This window comes from Pinus tabuliformis, chromosome Q, assembly GCF_031772625.1.
Source record: "Pinus tabuliformis cultivar Carrire ecotype Pingquan chromosome Q, CPIR1, whole genome shotgun sequence".
Classification (NCBI taxonomy): domain Eukaryota; kingdom Viridiplantae; phylum Streptophyta; class Pinopsida; order Pinales; family Pinaceae; genus Pinus; species Pinus tabuliformis.
In genome coordinates, this window is record NC_142296.1 from 765,481,372 (window position 1) to 765,502,791 (window position 21,420).

Sequence of the window (21,420 nt, forward strand, 5' to 3'; positions counted from 1 at the left end):
AGTGACTACACATCAAAGAGTGCCTTAACAGAGCACCTCATCACCATCTATCCAAGACCCCATGGATAACAATTAAGAAATATGATTAACATATATACATTTTAATATATATGTTTATTATATATGTGTGTGTTTTATTTTTTTATTAATATATATAGTTTTTTGTAATTAAATTTATTAAAATATATTTCTAATATAATAACAAAGGTTACATAGTAGCTAGTACCTACCGCTTAGGTTAACTATAAGAATAAAACAAGAAAAAAATGTTGTATTGTTTAGTGCCATCACCAAAATTAAGAAACATGACTCACTAATATTGTTTATATTAACATATATATACTTTAATATATATGTTTATATTTTTATATATATTTATGTGTTTTATTTTTAGGCCGATAGGCCTTCCTTTGAAAGGGACTTTCGTCGTCCCTTTGTTTCTCAAGCTGACACGTGGCGTCGGGAATATCGCGGGCATAACCGCAGAGTTCTGAAAGCGAGCGGTCATACTCGTCGTGTGTTCATGGATATTCATGAACGCGGTTCTGCGGCTACTTAATTTTTAGTTGGCGTTTGAGAAATTCGTGACGTTTTCTTCGGAAGCGTTCATAAACTAACCATCATATCTCCGATGAATAATTCCGATTTTTCGCCCGCCATTGCCATCTTCTGCGAACCTTTCTGATCGCATTCTGTCTCAAATAGCTCCCAATCAGAGAGAGCTGCCGCCATGGATCTTGAAAGCGAGTCTTCCCTCAGATGCCCTTCAAAGATCTCACTTCTCCTAGAACGAATAATGTCCATGGAAAATTCATTCACTACATTTATGGCTTCTCTTAACCGCCTCTCAGAACCAATGTCAAGCTTTCGCTTGATTCTCCACAGAAAGGGGAAAATGGAAAAAAAACCTGCCAGCACTAATATCAAGAGCATCGTTAAAAGCCTCTGCAAATTGGGACCTGGGCAGAGAAGGGTGGAGGCAACCAGGATCGACACCAAACGCCACCTTGCAGATATTTTCGAATGTAAACCTCATCAGAACGTCTTGCAAGTCTATGATCTCTCCCCCTTCGCATGCGCTCTTGAGCACCACCATTAGCCGGTTCTTGATTTCCCACTAAACAACCTCCACCACGAAGTTCCGGAGCGACTTGGTATTGAATTCGTAGCTCGCAGCCTTCCTCTGCATTTTCCACAGCTCCCCATCAGTGTTGAAGATCCCCTTGCCCAGGAAATCGTGGAGAAAGAAACTGAAGCGTTCTCCCTTGGGGTAATTCTGAAAATTGGCTCTCAGAATATGCTCCACATTAGAGGGATTCGCAGTGATAAAGCCTGGGACGCCTCCTGGGCGCTGGACCATACATGTGTGGGAAGGGATTCTGGAAAGAATATCCACTGTCCATTCCAGAACCCTATCCCTGTTCTTGAAAAATTCCCACAGAATACCAATTATAGGATATATTACAGGACCTTGGTATGGCCGATTGCTTCCATTTCTTGTAATGAAAAAGAGTAGGAAGCCAAATGAGAAGAGAAGAAAGGCAAGCAAAAACTGGTCGATTGCCATGGCAAAAGCTTGTCTGGTTTAGAAAACTTCAATTCGGGTCTGTATAAGTGGAAAGAAGGGCGATCACAGAGACACCATCTATCCCTTCAAAATTCTAGCCAAACAGAAGCATCTTATCTCTATCCCGTAACCTCCTATCACATCGAGCAGCACTATTGATTTTACTTTTTCATTTCACGTGGTGGGGTGAAACGCTAGGAAGCATACACGTTGTTTATAGACAACAAAATTAGCCAATTGCTAGACAATTGAACTTTCTTCTTCTGGTGTGGAAGAAGAATTCAGATTATCCAAAGTATTTTTCAAATTTAATTAGGATTATCTACAATATTTTTCAAATTTTGTGGCCGTCCAGACTAATTTACTTTGAAATTTTAAATGTCCATAAAATTTGAAAAATACTATGGATAATCCAAATTCGTAAGCATACCACAGAAGTCTGAAACCTTTCTTCTTCTTTCAAAATCAAAGATAAGTACATTAGACACCCTCAAATCGTGGAGAAAGAAAGTGGAGCGTTCTCCCTGGGGGTAATTCTGAAAATTGATTCTCACAATATGCTCCACGTTTGAGGGATTGGCAGTGAGAATGCCTGGGACGCCCCCTGGGCTCTGGACCATAAATGTGTGGGAAGGGATTTTGGAAAAAATATTCGCTGTCCATTCCAGAACATTGTCCCTGTTCTTGAAAATTTCACACAAAATTCCAATTACAGGATATATCGTAGGACTTTGGTATTACTGATTGCTTCGATATATTGTAAAAGAACAGGAATCCAAACGAGAAGAGAAAAGGCAACCAAAAACTGGTTGACCGCCATGACAAAAGCGAAGTTCAATTCGGATCTGTATAACTGGAGAGAAGGGCGACAACAAAGACACCACCCGTCCACTGAAACAAAATCCGATATGGAAGAAAGTGTCGATGCCGTATATATTTGATCTCTCTCCTGTGAACTCTTATCACAAGAAGTAGTACTATTCCATTCTCACCAAATAATTTTAACTTTAACTCTCATTCAAGAACCTTGTACATGACAGAGATAAAAGGAGTGGTCTAGGGACGCTGAGGAATTGCTTGGATGTTAAAAGTGGTCGGAATTTAGGTAAAAAAATTTCAAAAAATCTTGTAAATAAATCATATTTTTATGGTGGACATAGATTCAGCGCTATTAAAAAGTCTAGAGCACCTAAAATTATGAATTTTGATAGCTTTTATTTGGATTTACAAAAATCTCCGTCAGATTTTTTCAAAATATAACTAGAATTTCCATAATTTTGAGACAAAATAATAATAATAATAATAATTTTTAAACTATGACTTATTGGAAATACGAAGTATCAGGATGGTTGGTTTCTTTTTCTATTGCTTATTAAATAATATTTTATTCTTATTTAATTAACAAAATGAGTAGTGACTCAATGATCAGTTCTTTTCCTATTGCTTATTAAATAATATTTTATTCTTATTTAGTTAACAAAATGAGTACTGACGCAATGGTCAGCTTACTGTTTAATGTTTTCTCTCTCGGTTATATAAAATTATATAAATTAAAAAAGGCAGTTTTAGAATATATGTTCAAATTATGATTGTTTTGCTTATTAAGTAATATTTTATTTTTATTTAATTAAATAAATGAAAATAACGAGATTATTTCGAAAAATAATGTTATTATCAAAATAAAATGTAGTTATTCAAAAAACTATATAAATTAAAGAAAATGAGTTTTAAAATATATGTGAAAGTGAATCACTTTCAAATTAGGTCAACTTTCGAATGCTTTCTCATTTTAACTTGAATTTGTTTATTTAATTCTAACTATTAGTTGAAGTTGTTAATAAAAAATATTAAAAAAAAAAAAAAACAGTTTTAGAATATATGTGGAAGTGAATCATTTTGTCTGTGATATATAACTTGTAAATGCTTTGTCATTATAATTTGAGGTTGTCTTTTATTTTTAAATTTTATTTAAAGTTATTAATATATTTATGAGAAGAGGTGTGTTTAATTTTTAAAAGTGTTGTTAAATTTGTATGATGAAGAATTTAGGTACATGTTTTTATATGTTATTTTTATAATTAATAATAATAGTAAAGTTATAATTTGGTTTAAATGTTTTATGATTTTTTAATTTTGTGATGTAAGTGTTTATTTATTTATTATGTTTATTAACATTTACTACTTATTTAATTTATATAAATGCACTAGTTATTATTTTATAAATAAAGAGGTTTTATACATCAATTTGATGTCTAATTTGGTTGTAATATTAAAACTAGCAATTGCACCAAGAGGTGTAAAGGAACACAGAAAGGAGGAGTGAGAATGCGGAAGGTAATAAACCGCTCCTACACCTGCAAGAGCAACTCCGTCATGTAGAATACATCCTCATTGATGAAATGAGCTTTATTGGTCCAAAACTGCTCTCTCGCATTGACGATCGTCTAAGAGAGGCATTCCCTCTTCATCGAAATGCACCATTTGGTAATCGCTCAATTATCCTTGTCGGAGATTTAGGCCAACTACCACCTGTAAAAGCCATTCCTTTATACGCTGGGACATCACGTGGCATTGCACTTTGGCGCAGCTTCGACATATTCATAACACTTTCAGCCGTTTTCCGTCAACAAGGAGCTAGCCCGTCCCAGGTTGCTTTCTGGCAAATACTTGCAAATCTTAGGAATGGAATATCTACACTTGAATATTGGCAACACCTAATGTCAAGAACAAGTTCGTCTCTTACACATGAAGAGAAATGCACATTCGAAGAATCCATGCACCTATTCGCAACAAACAACGCAGTTGTCTTGCATAATAAGAAAATGCTTAAAAAATTGAACATCCCAGTAGCGCTTTGCTCTGCGGAACAACAAAGGCAAAAAACTCCTACTGCAACAAAAGATGAGCATCTGCCTGCAAAGGTGCTCTATGTGTAGAGTAACTTTTCCCTGTCGACTTTAGGGTCTTTAGATTATTATGGATGTTGAGCGTTTTAGCTCTGGCCGGAACCAAACTATGTTGTTTTGTTCTCGTTTTGTTAAGATCCATTTATGCAATTCATGGAATTACAGTGTTTAAATTTCTCTTCATAATTTACTGTGGCTATATTCTCCACTGAGTTTTGTATCTCTGTGAATGTAATCAGTAAAGAGGTTGGGCGTTATCCTTTTCATGTACTGTTGGTTTAACAGGTTACTTGTAGTATACATATATGCATTTTGGTATTTTATGGCTAAACACTTGGTTTGAAATAGTTTTGCAATCAAATGTTGCATGTTGGGGATGTAAATAATTCCATTTCTGAAATCACAAAGGAATCTTGTCTGTGCAACGAATATGCATACAGTTTTTAGACTAGATCAAGAGCCTACTACAGACCAATACCCTACTTTTATGTTGTACCATTTTAGTTTACACAAGCATTAATCAATTCAATGGAAGTATTCCCTCTGGCATTGGATAATTGTGGACTCTCAACAAGTTTCTGGCTAGTCACAACAATATATCAGGGACTATCCCAGTGGAACTTACTAAATTATCCTCACTGTCGTGGCTTTCTCTTGATCACAATATGTTGTATGGGGAGCTTCCAAGAACGATAATATCATGGAAAGGTCTTTCTCAGCTTAACCTTGCCAACAACCAGATCACAGGATCAATTCCTGCATCACTTGGGTTGTTGCCTGTTCTTAACAGCCTTGACCTCTCAAACAATTTGCTTTCAGGGGAAATACCCATTGAATTAGATAATCTCAAGTTGAGCTTTCTTAATGTGTCTGGCAATCACTTGTCTGGCTCTGTCCCTATTGGTTACAATAATCTGGCATATGATGAAAGTTTTCTTGACAATTTAGGTGATGAGCCCCAAAAATGGATAATTATTTGGGCTCATTCAACCTCCTAATTCGACTTAATCCACCATTCTCATTAATTTATTGCATGTTTTTTATTATATTTATGCTAATAGAGTGAATTGGGTTAGTCATTATGCCAACAAGTCTAATGTGTGCTTGGTGTAGCCTTTTTGGTCAATTTGGAGACAAAGTCAATGGTTGAAATGAGCACTTGGTAGCCAAATTCGTGGAGAGTATTTTTAGGAAGGTGTTCCCTTAATTTATGGGCCCTTACCTCGAATTCTCCACCATCAGCTCGGAGTTCAAGGGCCACCAAATCAATTAGCACAAGGGCAGCTAAGCAAGTCAAGTAGGACTACTGTTAACTACAAGTTTTGGGCAGCCGAGTCCCTAAAGTTTAGGAGGACTGTTAGGGTCCTCAATTTGTATAAATAAGAAGGCTTAGGGCCTCATTTTGGTTAGCTAGTGGTTAGTCATTTTGTAGCCAATGGTTAGTCATTTTGTAGGCAAAAGTTAGCTAGTTTGTATTTCGATTTTTAGGCAATAGATTAGCTTTGCTTTCAGCTCATTTTCAAGTTCTCCTTGTGGACAGTTTTGATGTAACTCTTCTTTTCTTGCTCAATAAAGATGAATCCAGCTTTGCACCAGCTCTAAATCTCTCTTAGGAGGCCATAGCTCTTGGGGTTTGGCCCATCTCAAGCGCCCAATACCTCCTTTGATTATCTTTATGTGTTTTTGCTGCATTCTTAGAATAAAATCTGCTATTTAGATCTAAATCTTGTTTTGTTATTTAGTTTGTTTTTTGATGAGTCAAATAGCTTTTCATGCTCAGATTTAGTTGATAGGCTGTTAACAGAAAAAGCTTCAAGAAAAGGGCCAACAAACATCTATGGTTTCACCTCTCCCTCAGTGGGATCAGGAGCTGTGACTAGGATGACTTTGCTGCCCACAAAAACACTGACTTTGCTTTGCCATGCAATCATTAGTGTTTGGTTTTCATTTGCAGAAGTTGGTTATATGTTTAGATCTTTGAATGCTTCATTGCATAGTTAATATACATGGTTTCCTTGCAAATAAAGCTGTTGTCCATTCTCGTTACTGTTAGCTAGATCATATTAGGGTAGCATAACTAGATCTTTGTTTTCTTGCATGTCTTTGTTGGTTCAGTTGGAAACACAAATTGCAGAGCACCTGTACCACTTCTTTGTCTACCCAGACTCCCTCAAACCCATCTTCTCCATCTCCTAACTTGGTTTCTTGCCTCACATTGCCATACTGCCCTCATAACCCTACCTTTTGTGCAGCATTACTTCAGTCTTCTTAGAACAAGTCCAGCCATCTACACCTTCTTCTCAACTCTATCCATCAGTCCTTGGGTCATTTCAGGCCCCTACCCTACCTCCCTATCCATTCATGCACCTTACCTCACTCACCCATCCTCCAAAATCCAAGTTTTAAACATCCTGTAGAAAAATTACAGAACATCCTGTAGAAATCCTAAACATCCTGTAGAACCCCTGCAGACTTCCTGTAGAAGCTCACGAATGAGGTTTCTTGATAGCCAAACTCTGTGAAACTCTCTGGAAGGGTGTTAGGGACCCCTTAGGCCCTCTCTGTACCATCCAAACCTTTTCCAAGCATTTCTCCTTCTTGATCCACCACTGCACAGTGAAAAGCCAGTCAAAAGCACATGCATGATAATTCTAATAACTTAGTCAAAAATACAAAAAGATGTTTTCTTCAGGTAGAGGTAGTCTAAACACATGTATCTTACCTTCATAGAAGTAATGGCATCTCTTTTAGTAGTTTTCATTCTCATCTTTGCATCAGTAGGAATAGCTGGTAGAATTATGGTTTGCTAGGGTTTGCGTTTCTTTTTGGCTTTCAGTTTCTTTCCGCAAGTAGATTAGCTTCCTTTGAGTTAGCTTTCATCCATCAGTTAAAAAGCTTCTTCTAAGAGCTCATAGAAGTTGGCTTAAGCCCCTAGCGGACTTGTGCCAGCTGACCAAGTGATAGCTGCGGCAAGAGCTAGTACTTGTGCATACAGCACCGTCGCTTCCAAGTTTGTTACGAACTACCGGGTTGATAAAATTAAAGAAGGGAGTTCCAGGAGTTGTAGCATTATTGCTACAATACTGGAGCCCACCACCAGGCCTGTGTGGAGCTGGGCCATTAAGGCTTCCTTCATGCTTCCATGCATCTGAAAATCATAGACATAGGGTATTGATTTCAGTTATTGTTGTGGCCATAGTAGTCTGCTTGATTGGTATAGGTTTCCTCTATAAGAGACACAAGATTTTCGTGCAGGTTAAAACAAGTACAGAGTCTTGGAAACTCACATCCTTTCACATGGTTGAATTTGAAGTGTCAGACATTCTGAATGGATTGACAAAGTATCATGTTATTGGAAATGGAGATGCTGGCAAAGTGTACAAGGTGGCACTAGAAAATGGTAATATTCTTGCTGTGAAAAGGATCTGTAATAACGAGAATCCACGATCTGTCCAAGAAAAGAGATTTCAAGTAGAGATAGATATTCTAGGAAAGATTAGGCATACCAACGTTGTAAAGCTACTTTGCTGCATCTCTGGTTCGGATTCTAAGTTGTCAGGCAAGAAATTGATTGTGGTGGACAGGTAAAAAAGAATAAACAGAGGGTTTTTATTTCCCTTTTAGAGGCTAGATCTTCAAGGTAGAGATGTTCAATGTTGGGCTTGTGCTGTCCATTTATGCTTACTGCTCCTTTGTTCTCATAGAGATGATAAACTATTTGGTGAGTGATACTTCGGGCATCTGTAAATTTTTAATGTCTATCAATCTGCCCGAGGCGAACCTAGGACCTCTCTATGGCAGATCTCTGCACTATTGATGTGGACTAAGAGGACAATATATGCAGGAAAACCCCATGGTATGCTTGACTGGCTGTAACTGTCAAAATGTGATATGATGGGTATCTACAATTTGTACAGTAAATAATGTTCTCAAAGTGCATGCATGCAGGCCTAATCTGGAAAATATCAGAGATCTATTATGTTCCAGCCATGTAAATAGATGTTGATAACAATGAAAGCAAGTGTGTAGCATTGTAAATAGATAGAAAGGATCATTTATAGATTGAAGGATCAGTTTTCTGGTTTGAGTTTGACATGTTTTTGGCCTTTGTGTCTGTGAAATGCATCTGGCGCTTTTACATTCAGTAGGGGATGAAAGGATATGTGTAGCATTGTAAATAGGTAGATCATATAGTGAATTATATACAGAATGATCAGTTTTCTTGCTGAATTTAACATGCTTTTAGCCATTTTGTTTCTGAAGTGCATTAGGTGTTCGCACGTTCAGTGTTGCTATGCAGATAGACTCTAGATTCACTAAAGAGTTTAGGTACAAGAAGTGAGGTGATGAGATGGGATTTCTACTCAGTTCAAATCATTTAGGGACTGTAAATAGGGTGATGGGACTTATATTAATTTACAAATTGAGGTTTTTCAATGGCCATGCTTCAGAGTAAACTTGTAACCCATGTATGGAATCTAGACAGTGTATTGAATACAGTGAACATAAACAAATAACCTAGTTCTGGACAGTCTGATCTGGTTCTAGACAGTGTATTGAATGCATTGAACACAAACACATAACCTGAAAGAACCTTGTTCCAGAGTATGATATGGTTCTAGACAGTGTATAGAATGCATTGAACATAAACTGTTAACCTGAAATAACCTGGTTTGATGTCTATGCTCATCATGATAGTGCAAGGATGCATAGATGCGTATATTTAAATAGTTAGTTTGATATATATGTTAAACATGGTAATGCAAGGATGCACATCTTCAATTAGTTGGTTGAACTGTGCTTTAACTGTAAACCTAGATGAATCTATTTCGGTATGAACTAAATCCATATTCAATCGACTCTCAAACTAATTCTGTATAAACTTTACTTGAGATTGTTGAACTTCTATGGCTGCTTTTATCATTCATGAGCATCACATCACCTCATTGCCTGCCATGTGACATTCATGTGAATAGTAAACCATCAAAGGACACACCAGTGGGTAGGACAAGAGGATTAAGTACATTGAATGGAAATGGATAACTAGGTTTCATATTTATGTAATTATCTGCCCTTATCATTCATCAGCATCATGTCACCTCACTGTTTGCCATATGACATTCATATGAATAGTAAACCACACTAGTGAGTGGCATGAGGATTAAGTACATTAAATAGAAATGGATAACAGGGTTTGATATTTTTGTGAAGCATGATAATGCAAGGATGCATATTTTAAGAGGTTTAAATACATTGAATATAGGTATAAGAATACAATAAGTATTGGTTTAAGAATATTATAATTTGACTTTCTAATCGCACTATTCAATTACGGGGCCTACCTTATTTCCATCTGGTTATGGTTACCGAGATACACGCAATGGTAAATGTTGACATAAACCAAGTAAATAATATTACGGGGCCTACCTTATTTCCATCTGGTTATAGTTACCGAGATGCACGCAATGGTAAATGTTGACATAATCCAAGTAAATAATGTTGATATTGCGGAATGCTTAATGTTTATATAATCTATTTAAATAATGCTTTTTCAACACTCATGGTTTAAGTAAATAATGTTGATCTGACCTTCACTTGAGGGGTTATCATTATTAATTAAGGTGGTTTTATATATGGTATAAGTGGACAACAATTTTAGAAATAAATAATGAGTTTAACAGTTGAAGATAGAAAAGCATTTTAAATTACAATGTGGAAAAGCATCTTACAGTTAGTTAATGTTTTAGTTGTAGTGTCAACCAGCAATGTAAGTGGTTTGCTTTAATATTTGCAAATCACAAATTTTTCCGCTTTTCATTTACCATGTAAAACGATGTAATTTATTTTTTATTTAAAAAAATAAAGTGTATGAACACGTTTTAAACCTAATATATTGATATGAATGGTTTGGTTTTGGTTTTGTTGTTTTAGTATCAAATGTGCTGGTACGAGATGGTCATCGTGGTTATTGCCTTGGTCACTAGCGAGCTTTGTATATGCTTGACTATCTGTAGAGGTTTCTTCCTTTTAATAATCCTATCGGCCTCTCTTTGTACCTTTTGGGACAATTGCTAGTTTAGTAATATATATAATTTATTAAAATGTGTTTTCAATATAATATTAAATTATCTTAATTTGAAAATATGGAGAAAAAACTATAATTTATGAAAATGGGAATAATAGGAAGATGAAAAATAAAATAAAAAATTTAAATAAAAAGGAAATAAATCTAAAAACAAAAAATTGATAACTAATAGAAATAGAAATTACTAAAGATGCCACAACAAAGCCTTAACCAATCACTTTACAAATAAATAAATTTAAATAATAATAATAAAATAAAATTGAATTTCTAATATTAAATTATGGATAAGCAGCATAAATTTTTTGTCAAAGACAAACTAATATGCAAGTCAAAGCAAAATTGAATGCGGTATAATAAGTAATTCATGAAAATGGAAACAATAGAAAAAAATAAATAAAAATAAAAAAGTTAAAGGAAAAGGAAAGAAAGAAAGAAGAAACAAAATTATTTTAACGTCCACGAGGCTAAAGATATCCTATGGGACAAATTGCTTCTTCATCTGGGTTATGTTTTCGGCTCTCTTCCTGTGAAGTCTCACAATAAATGCTCCCAATTTTTCGACAAACCCCTCACTAAATAGATTATCCCAAGAGCTAGCTGCTAGAATATCTGCATAACTTTCCCTGTTGTCTTCGAAAGCCTCACATTCTAAAATGAAATGCTTTTCTATTTCCACTTTTCCGGAAGAAAAAAAATACATACTCTTTCCTCCTACACTTCTTTTAGCCTTTTCCAGCGCCCTGTTTCACAACGGAGTTGATGAGAATTAATCCTTAACTGAGCAATAAGAATTTTGGCTCTCCAAGAAATATTGGCCTCTATGTAAGATTTTTGTTGATGACTCTAAGTGGGATTAAACACTTCAATATAATACTTTTTCTTTCTCCTTAACTACTTATCCATAAAAAAAGCTTTTCTCTTTACTGTTTATGGGACACATGTTCAAGCAAATTCCCCATTTACTAAACCATTTGTTTTTTTGTTGCATCCAAGTCTTTTTTCTTTTGCACAATATGTCATTAAAGACAACCTTAGGGCATCTGCCCTCTTCCATTTGCTCAATTATTTTTAAATATCTTATGACTCACACCATAGCAATTGCTTCAGTAGGAGTAACCCTTATTTCATTTAACAAGATAGCATAAGGAATTTCACTTTTAATTTTGAATTTGTTTGTTATCAAACACTTATGCATTTTCTCAATTTGTTTCCACTGCATGTCAGATGTACTACTAACCCACAATTCACAACCGTAGAGAATCACCAGAATCACTAAAAACCCAAAAATAGTTTGAGTGGTTTTCCAATCCCATAACTCTATCTCTCTACACCTATTTTGAAAAGCATAAAATGCTTTCCAACCCCCCAAAATTCTTTTCTTTCTACAACCATCCCAACTTAGATTTTTCTTGAAGTCAATTCTGAGGTGTTTGTAATCCACAACTTCATCGAAAATGTTGCCTTCAAAGTAGAACTTATGTTGGTTATGTTTTCTTTTTTTAGAGAAAACCACTACTTTCGTTTTGCTAATATTGACTTGCATCCCCACCATTCTACAAAAATGCTCAAGGGATAGTAAGTGCTCTTGCAAACCAAGACCAGATTTAACAACCAGAATAAGGTCATCTGCATACAAAAGAAGCCTTATAACAAACTTGCCCAAATAGATAGCATCACCCCCTTGCGAATTTAACACTCCTTAAGATTGTCGATATATAAACTAAAAATGGTAGGAGACAGTGGGCAACCTTGCTTGACTTCGATATCGCTTTTAAAACTTTCAAAAATGCCTGTTGAAGTTCTAATTTTGACTTTCACCTCTTCATACAGCTTATGCACAATTGCTCGCAAATGTTTAGGAACCCCAAGTTCCTCCATTCTGTGCTAAAACTTATCCCTAGGAACCGTGTCAAATGCTTTTTTGAAATCAACAAAGCAACAAAAGACTTCTCCCTTTTTCTCCCAAACTTTTTTCAATGATATGCAAGTTATACAATGATCAACTATGGAATGTTTAGGTCTAAAACCTGCTTGCCCTTTAGCACACTTATCTCTTTCTTAAGCCCGCTTGCTGATTTTATTTTCTAGCATGCTTCCAAATAGCTTTGCAAACAAAGGGTTTATTGTTATGGTCCTATAATTGGAGGGATTATTGACGTCACCTCTCTTGAAAAGAGGTATTGTCAGACTAGTTGTCCAATCTGTGGGGAACCCCTATTGTATGATGTTGTTGAAAATTTTTGTAATGTGAGGTGCAAGAATCTTTGAGCCCCACTTTATGTTAGAAAATTATATATTACAGAGCAATGGAACACATAAAATATTGCAGAAATATAAACACAGAAAACGCACAAAACAAGAGAGACACAGATATACGTGGTTCACCCAGTTTGGGCTACGTCCACTCCGAACAGCCAGTCCTTCCTTTCTATTATCCAGCAAAATGAAGAGACACAACCTACAACAAATCCGTTGTAATATCCTTTGTTTTCTCTCACAGTCTCACCTCTCTGTTTCTCACTCATAGAATACACATCTATTACACAGCCTCAAATACAATGCCCTCATACAAAGAGAGGGGTTTCCTTCTAGGGAAAAAAGCCCTAAACTAAACATAAGTTCTACCGTCAGATCATCCGCCTAATGAACGACCTAGGATTGACTAGAAATTACCATACTTTTACAAGGCAATTTTACAGCGCCCCCGAAACCCCCCGCCAGGGGGGGCTCCCAAAGGTCGCAGCCGCACCCCCCCCCCCCCCCCCCCCTGGACTCCCCTTGCAGCGAATATTTTATGGGCAGCGTTGCCGCCCCCATTTTGAACTGGGGTCCAATGTGGCAATACATTTGAATATAGAAGATAATCAAGCTCCACACCCAACACTTTAGATACTTTTCTTAGAGTTCAGCTAAGTCTTTTGCTTTTCCAACACCCAACTTCTTGATACCCATCTCTACCTCTTGCACCGTGAAGAGTTCGGTATCAATATTGACCAGGGGGGGTTCAACCTTGGGATCCTACTCATAGAGTTGTCTTGCATAGTCAAACCATTTAGAAGTTGTAATACTATTTTTAGTTTGCATCTTTCTCGGTTGGAGTTCATTCCAAAATAATTTAGGATTATTTTTCCCAAGGAAGATTAGTTATTCCCTCCTTGAAACCATGAAATTGACCTTTTTTCTTTCTTAATATTTGCTTGTAAGCTTTGAGCTTTATATTATCCTTGTTTGACTCTTTCCACATTCTCCTTGCCCTTTTGCATTCCTCGTCAAACCAAGCATTCACCAGAAAACAATTTGTCTCAGACTTCTTAATTTTTGCTCTTTTGCACTCTGCAAGTGCGCATTGAATTAAATGTGTTAATTCGTGACTATGAAGGTCGTGAATTGGGACTTTCCCCTTCTCGAAGAGCCTCTCTAGCATCATTTTGAATGTGTTACAACTTTCTGGAGTCAAAAGAATTTTGCTCTTCAAGAGATTTTGTTGTACGCATTAAGTTTTTGACTCTAATTACTTCTTTCCAGTCCAAGAGAAACTTAAATAAATTGGATTGCGGTATGATTTTAAGTCCCAAAGGTGATCTCCAATCAAAACTTCCTCCATTTTCTCACACAAATCATGCGAGCAAATTACATAATCTACTACACTTGCTCCATTGAAAGTATTGCAAGTGAAATTACTGGACTTTGTCTATCTAGTCAAGCCATTACAAATGACTAAATCAAAGGCACCACATAGAGTAAGAAATTGTTCACTAAAGAGATTGCAACCCTTATCCTTTGAAATTCTTTCCCACTGGTGATTACTCTCTTTTGTAAGCCAAATAGGGTCGTAGTCTTCTTTACAACAAAAAATGCTAGCTTGCTCACTTGTTGTCCTAGCATTGAAATCACCCACTATAAGGACTTCACCTAGTTGAGAATATATCCGCTTTTAAGGCTGCAAATGGATATTTGTGGTCAAACCCTCTACTTTTGTAGATTTTTGAAACTTGCGTTGCAAAATAACACGCTACAATTCTGATGTGATTTCCATTTTCCGATATTTTAAACCAAATGAATTGTTTATTTGAGTCTTCTTGTTCTAATTGAATGAGATGACCTTCTTTTTCCTCACTAATACCATGATACCCCCATGTCCTTTGCCATTCCCTACTGCCTTGTTCCACACTGCCATCTTCTAGTATCCTTCAAACAAAGGTGTCTTGCACCCTTCATGCTCATGTGTTTCTATGAGACAAATTATGTCTCTATCTTCTGTAATAGGCCCTAACCCAGGTCCTCATCTCTATGGGTAACTTCTGCATCTCCAACAAACTAATTTTAAGGAAACATGGGTATGACTTGATTGCTATTTATTTCGACATGCAAGACTCACATTTGAGTCTTTGTCCCTGCTTTCCCATACTAATCCCGTTTCCTGATTTTCTGTTGAAGAGTTTGTTGCCTCTTCTTTATTACCATCTTGCTGCTCTATTTTGGAAGGAGGTCCAAATCGCGCTATTACAACTTTACCTTTATAAATCCATGCTCTCTTGCCTTCATCTCTTGTTGCCCTAACCTTTAACATTTCCTCCCTCCTTTCCTCATGTTGTCTTACAGTTAAATCTTCTTCTAGAAAAAAGTGAGAACCCCTCAAGAGATGCTTCTTGCTTAGAATGATATATTTATCTTGCAAGCTAGGCATGATGACTTTTATGGGTTTGATTCTTTCACCGTTAAACTTACCCACTCTCCATGCTTGGCATATTTGTTCTTGCCATAACAACTTGTCTTTCAAGAAGTCCCTTGCAAGGTCAAGAGTACATTCATTTTTCCCATAGTCTTTCACCCCTTTAATCATGTTTGCTGCTCTATTTTGTCTTTCCTTGTTTTCTCTATCTTGCATGTTGTCAACCCAAATGTTTGTTTCTCCTTCATTATTAACAGAATTGTTAATAACTTGGGCCCAAGTATTGGAAACTTTTGTGGAATCTCCTTTCCTTTCTTCTCTTGCTTTCTCTTCATGGTTGTCTATTTGGGTGACCACTTTCCCTTTAACCTGGGATGGTTTCGCATTCATCATCTCTATACTTTCTACTACAGATTTCTTTATGTTTTGCACATCTGCCTTTATGCGTTGCCATTCTGTGTTCCCTCTCAGGAGAGCTTCCTATAGAAATGTCACTTGTTCTTTCAAAACTTTATTGCTTTCTGTTAAAGCCTTGTTCTCAACTGTTATTATTTGATTTTTATGATCTCTTTCCTGCTCTTTAGCTTCTAAAACTTCCAACCTCTGTTTTGCATTTAGCAATTCTTTCACATAAAGATCATATGACCAAGTGAGAGGTGTGGATGTGGGATTATATAAGGCAGAATCATCAATGACTTTTCCTTTGGACTTCTTGTTGCCACATGCTTGCAAAGGGGACTTGTTTGAGTGCTTATTGAGAAGGGCGCAAGTACTTTCCCTTTTAGACTGTTTTTTCCTTGTCTGCTCCCATTTTAAATGGGCTAGTCTTCGTTTTAAAATGCCCTGATACTGTTTGGCATTGACACAAACCCATTTCCTAGCTTTGGTGGATGAGGCCATTTTCATTGTCCTAGATCATTTGTTTCCACAGGTTCTGAAATTTCTTGTCCCGTTGTCTTGTCCCATTTGCTTGCTGACATTGGTGCAATGAGCAACCCCAGATTTTTGCTGTCAAAGGTGGTCACTTCGAGATAACGTGCACTCCCAGAATTATTGTTGGATTTTTCCTTTTGAAATCCCCCCATCTCCCTGCGTTTCGAACCCTTGATCGTGAGTAGTAAGCACTGGTTTTCCGCTCCACTCGATCTTACCTCAAAAGAAATGAAAGCTAGCCCACTACTCCCAAGAGCTAACACCAACAAGGCCGTCTACTGAAAACACCTCAGGGAATTACGTACCAAGTAATCTGCAGTCGCTACTGCTTCCGAAAAAAAACTCGAATTCATAGTTGGGATTTCAAGTGGTCTTCTATAGGGATTCCCTGCCTCGGCTTTGGACCCAATGTGCATAAGTAATTCATTGTTGCAGGCCCTGCCAGATCAGATTTGTACAAGCTGTCACCTTCAACTACCAAATTCTCATACGTTCTAAACGTCCTTGTCTGTCTGAAATGTTAAATTTGCTGTTGATTTCTTCTGTGGGTTAGGTTCTGCTTCAGGTTTAGGGCTTTAGACTTCGTATCTGCAAGTCAGTGCTTTCCTTGGCTCTTGATCCGCTTATACTCCTCCAGAGTAATAGTTATTGTATTCTTTTGCTCTGTGTCTGCTCTCATAGCAGTCCCTGTCAACTCTGTAGGTCGTGTGCACTGTGGTAATCAACACACAAATATACATTATTATTGGATGTCTTTGTCACACCTAATAGAAATAGAACTTATTAGTAACTAATAAAAATAAAAGTTATTAAACATCTTATAATAAAACCTCAACTAACCACCTTACAAACAAATACATTTAAATAATAATAAAAAATAACAAAAAAATTGAATTCCCAATATTAAACTATAGATAAACAACATAAATTTTTAATCAATAACAAACTAATAAAAAAAATAAAATACAAAACTAGCATAATAATAAAAACAATATAAAAGCTTTATATGGATATAATTTTTTCCCTTAACTTTTATTTTATTTTATTTTATTTTATGGTATAATATAATTTACATTTAGATTTTTATTATCAATTTTCATTTTAATTTATTATCATTTTAAGGCATTTGAATTTCATTTTAACTTATTATCATTTTACCCGCTGAAATGCATCCCACCCACTCACAAACCCGAGCCAACAAACGGTAGCCGAGAGCAATAGCCAAATAGATACCTCCCTTCAATTCGCTCTATTCACTCAATTGGTGTTTCCGTTTCGTTTTGTGCTCTAAGGCAGCCGGGGTTGGTGTTTCCGTTTCCTTTTGTGCTCTTCCTCCACCCTACACAAATTTAGGACATTTTTCTAAGGCAGCCGGGGTTGGTGTTTCCGTTTCCTTTTGTGCTCTTCCTCCACCCTACACAAATTTGGGGACATTTTTCTAAGGCAGACTGGGTTCCTAAATCAGTGCCTTACGCCTGGTGGGTGGTTAACTAATTGGATATTCGGATCATTCTCGAGATGGCAACTTCTGCTTCAGAAAGGAGGGGTATTCCTGCAGCTGCCTTTGTTGAAGACGTGCAAACTTTTCTTACAACGACTGGTTCTGATGCAACCTCCGCCCTCAACACCCTGCAAGAAAGGTTGGTCATGCCGAGACCTTCTCATAAGTTACTGTCGGATTTTCAATTTTTTCGAGATAATTGGTTTCTAAACATCATGATCAGGACACCCAACCTAAGATCTTGATTACCACATAAAGCCTAGGAAGCGTTCCAGTCTAACTTAGTCTGGTAGTTATCTCCGATTTGATCTTAAGTAGCTGAGCACTGGTAGCGAATTCATCAGCGCAAAATGCTTTTCTATGTATGGAAAATAAAGGAACTGAAGTGGCAAGTGTCTGATGTAACTCCCACCAAGCCTATTTCTTAATTCTTTTTGCTCAATTCACAAAGTCAGAGATGACAAACTCTTGCTAAGCTCCTGGCAGCGGGTTTACTATTGGATAGAGTAGTTCAACAACCACATTTGCGTTGTAAACAGTATAGGTTTAGGAGGCATAGTGATGACTTATAAACAGGCCCAACATTGATAACGATCATATGCCGGAGCCCGTCTATTTTTGTGCCATCCTCCCATTTTTTTTCCTTTTTGTTGGCAGTGCTCTTAGAAACACCAGCCTCTTGCCTGCATCGCATAAAAACATATTCTTTTGGTTCAAGTGCCAAGTTTGAGGGGTAAATGTTATGTAATAATTTCCCAGGGCATACATCTGCCCTCAGCCCTCTGAAACTCATGCCATTTGGGTGTGGCAACCTACAACAAGAACAAAACTCTGTTGGACAGCTTGATACTCCATTGACCTCCCAGTAAACCAATACGCCAGTGGCTTGTGCCATCCATTTTGGATCAATGCTGCCATTTGGGTGTGGCAAACCACAACAAACGAAAACCTGGCGGAGAGCATGGTACTTCATTGACTTGCCAGTAAACCAATGCCCTGTTGGCTTGTGCCATCCATTTTTGGATCAAAGTTGTCACGACTTTGTCCCATTGCAATACCCTTCTTCAACTTGTTTGAACTTTGATGTTATGAGACTTACCTTGTTCAAGGCTTATTTGCTGTGATTAATTGTTTGAATCAGGACCATAGTTACTATTGATAATGCATTGTTGTCTAGGTTAGTGGATGGAGTTAGGGGGTTATCCTACTAAGTTATTTTCATAACCTGGGGTAAGGTTTTCTGAAGGACAAAAGGTTCATGGTAGTACTTACTACTACTACCGACTATGAATTGATGACTGTAATTTGCAAGTAAGCCAACTTCTATATTTAAGTTAGTGATCTTGTTTAGTTCATCAAAAACGTGGTATAGGATTAAACACGTGTATATTTGCATAAATGGATAGACATATGGAGACAGGAACAGTAAACACCATATAATCACTGTACGATAAAATCGTTTAGATTCTTTTCACTTTTGAGTGTGCATATGCATGTGGTCCTAGTAAGTATATGTATGAATGTGCTTCGTTAATTGCTAACTTGTTAGCCGATGGGAAATAACGTAGCAATGGTTGGTCTAATTTTTAGTGTTTGAAAATGAAATCAAATATAGAATGACCTTTAATCTTACACTGATAGAATATTTTTGTGTACTAATTATGTGTGAGAGAGGTAGACTCTTGACGTATCTTGAATTCATTCTATTAAGAGAAAGAGAAGGGAACCTTTTGCTAACTTTCGGTGATAAAAAAGGAGGAGAATCTCTTGAACACAGGTTTAGTGGTTGCATCAACTTGCAAAGTGTAACTGTCAAAATAACAATTTAAAAGAAATTGAAGGTTGATTTCTCATTGAAAAATCCTGAAGGAAGTCTTGAGTAATGTGGAATTGTGTTGTCCTCACTATGAAGTCAGGGAATGACAGTCTTTCAATATTAAGACCAGTGTTATCAGGATTTGAACCATCTGGTCTGGACCAATCGAGACCAGCTAGCCCTTGAAGTGGTTACTGAGCAGGACCGGGGGGCTGGTTCAATGCTGAACTGGCCAATTCACAACCAGTTAGACTGGTTGTACTTGGAGTGGTTACGGTAGGGGGAGTGAAATAATAAGGGTGAAAAAGAAAAAAATGCAGCATACCCAACCATCCCTGTACTGTTGGGGCAGTGGAATACTTCAAAATTTCCTGCACCAACTGTATATTTTACTCTGATGTCAGTTTATCACATGCCCATCCATCTAATTGGGATGAATTAACCATTCTACAGCTTTGATACCACTTTCCTCATTTTCCCTGCTATTAATTTACTTAGAGCATGTAACATGACAGTGCATCTCATACAGTAACCATTATATCATTGAGAGATACAAATGCAGGCTTATGCATACAACAGAAAAACATTCATTTCATATCATAAGTAGTGTTAATTTAACATTTATACAGATAAATCACAAATACACAACTTCTGGAACGATTCACCAGTTGGGTACAGATGTCGGACATTCCACCTGACTGTAGGCTCTGTTACACATAATCTTTTTACAACACGGCACCATTGAGCTAGTTCTATGAGTCTCAAGGATGAATTCTCCTATGGCTGGCCTAATTCTCTCACCCAGCCCAATTCCCAGAATTTACAGTTTGTTTGCTCTTACAACAATCCCAATTCCACCAGCTCTCTTTCCTCTTTAGTCTGTAGAACCCAAGGAATGGAATCCCCTTCTCTGCCATTCAGTTCCTCGGCTATTCCACTTTCTTTTTGGGCTCCAGCATAGACTGGCTAGGAAATCTCTCTGCTGGGGACTTCATGAATTCTCAGCTGTAATTAGTTTACTTAATTGCCATTATTTCTCATGCACACGGCATGCAATTTCTTCATGGATTTATGGTAATCAATCCTACAATTTCATTACAGTATACATGTCACTCTTCAACCCACACACAGGTTCTGAGATCTCCTCGAGACATAATGGTGGACAATTCCTCTTACATAACCAAAATACATATAATATATTTGCATGATTATAATGAGCCACGTGTCTTCCAAAACAGGATAACATAAGGTAAGTGGCATAGGCTTAGGATAAAATATTAATCTTTTTTGCTTTTGGTCCCCTTTGAGCCCTCTAAGTCCCCCCTTCCATTCCTCTCTCGTGGAATCATAGCCCCTCATGTATTTTGTTCTTCTCCATCTACAACCAATGATGTATTTTATTATTGTTCATTGTATATTTACATATTACTGTTTACATTGTTCGGCTCTCAGCCATTCATCATATACACATTTACACATTTCTAATCCATGGATCAAACCAAATTATTACATTCCTCTCCCTCTAAATTTTGCACCATCCCTGGTGCACATCACCATGTATACATATACATTTCTATTTTGGGGATTTAATTGGGCTATTACATTCCCCTTCCCCTTGATTTTGCACTGTTTTCGGTGCACATCACCATTATATACAATAATTTTACATCATAATTGTTATAACCAATGTGGATGTTCCTTCCACATTGTATCCTTTGGCTTCCATGCTACTTCTTCAAATTGTGGTGGATCCATTGGACCTTATCCCGAACACTGTGATCTTCTTGTCCAATATATATAATGTCTGTAGCCGGTAGTATGCTTCTAGTTCCTCGTATAATTGCTCATATAGGTATCACATTCTTCCCCCCTCCTTGGAAGAATGCCAGTATTGGTGTTCTTCTTTCCATGTACTCAATTCATGTCTTCATTCTTCAGTT

General features: G+C 36.9%; 2 protein-coding genes and 1 pseudogene across 2 annotated transcripts in view; 2 read left to right on the top strand and 1 right to left on the bottom strand.

Annotated features, from left to right (window-relative positions):
• Window positions 1-1,117: 1,117 nt before the first annotated feature.
• Window positions 1,118-1,567, bottom strand: LOC149221740 (cytochrome P450 94B3 pseudogene; annotated as a pseudogene).
• A 2,399-nt stretch (window positions 1,568-3,966) lies between these two features.
• On the top strand, window positions 3,967-4,503 carry LOC149221741 (uncharacterized). Its single transcript, XM_089387467.1, has one exon. The coding sequence runs from the start codon at window positions 3,967-3,969 to the stop codon at window positions 4,501-4,503; it is 537 nt and encodes a 178-aa protein (XP_089243593.1).
• Window positions 4,504-17,374: 12,871 nt separating this feature from the next.
• PFD3 (prefoldin 3) overlaps window positions 17,375-21,420 on the top strand; it is an 86,563-nt gene continuing 82,517 nt past the window's right edge. The window contains exon 1 of the mRNA XM_089385215.1: window positions 17,375-17,803. Coding sequence (XP_089241341.1) covers window positions 17,682-17,803 — 122 coding nt within the window. The 5' untranslated portion in view covers window positions 17,375-17,681. The remainder of the gene's footprint in view (window positions 17,804-21,420) is intronic.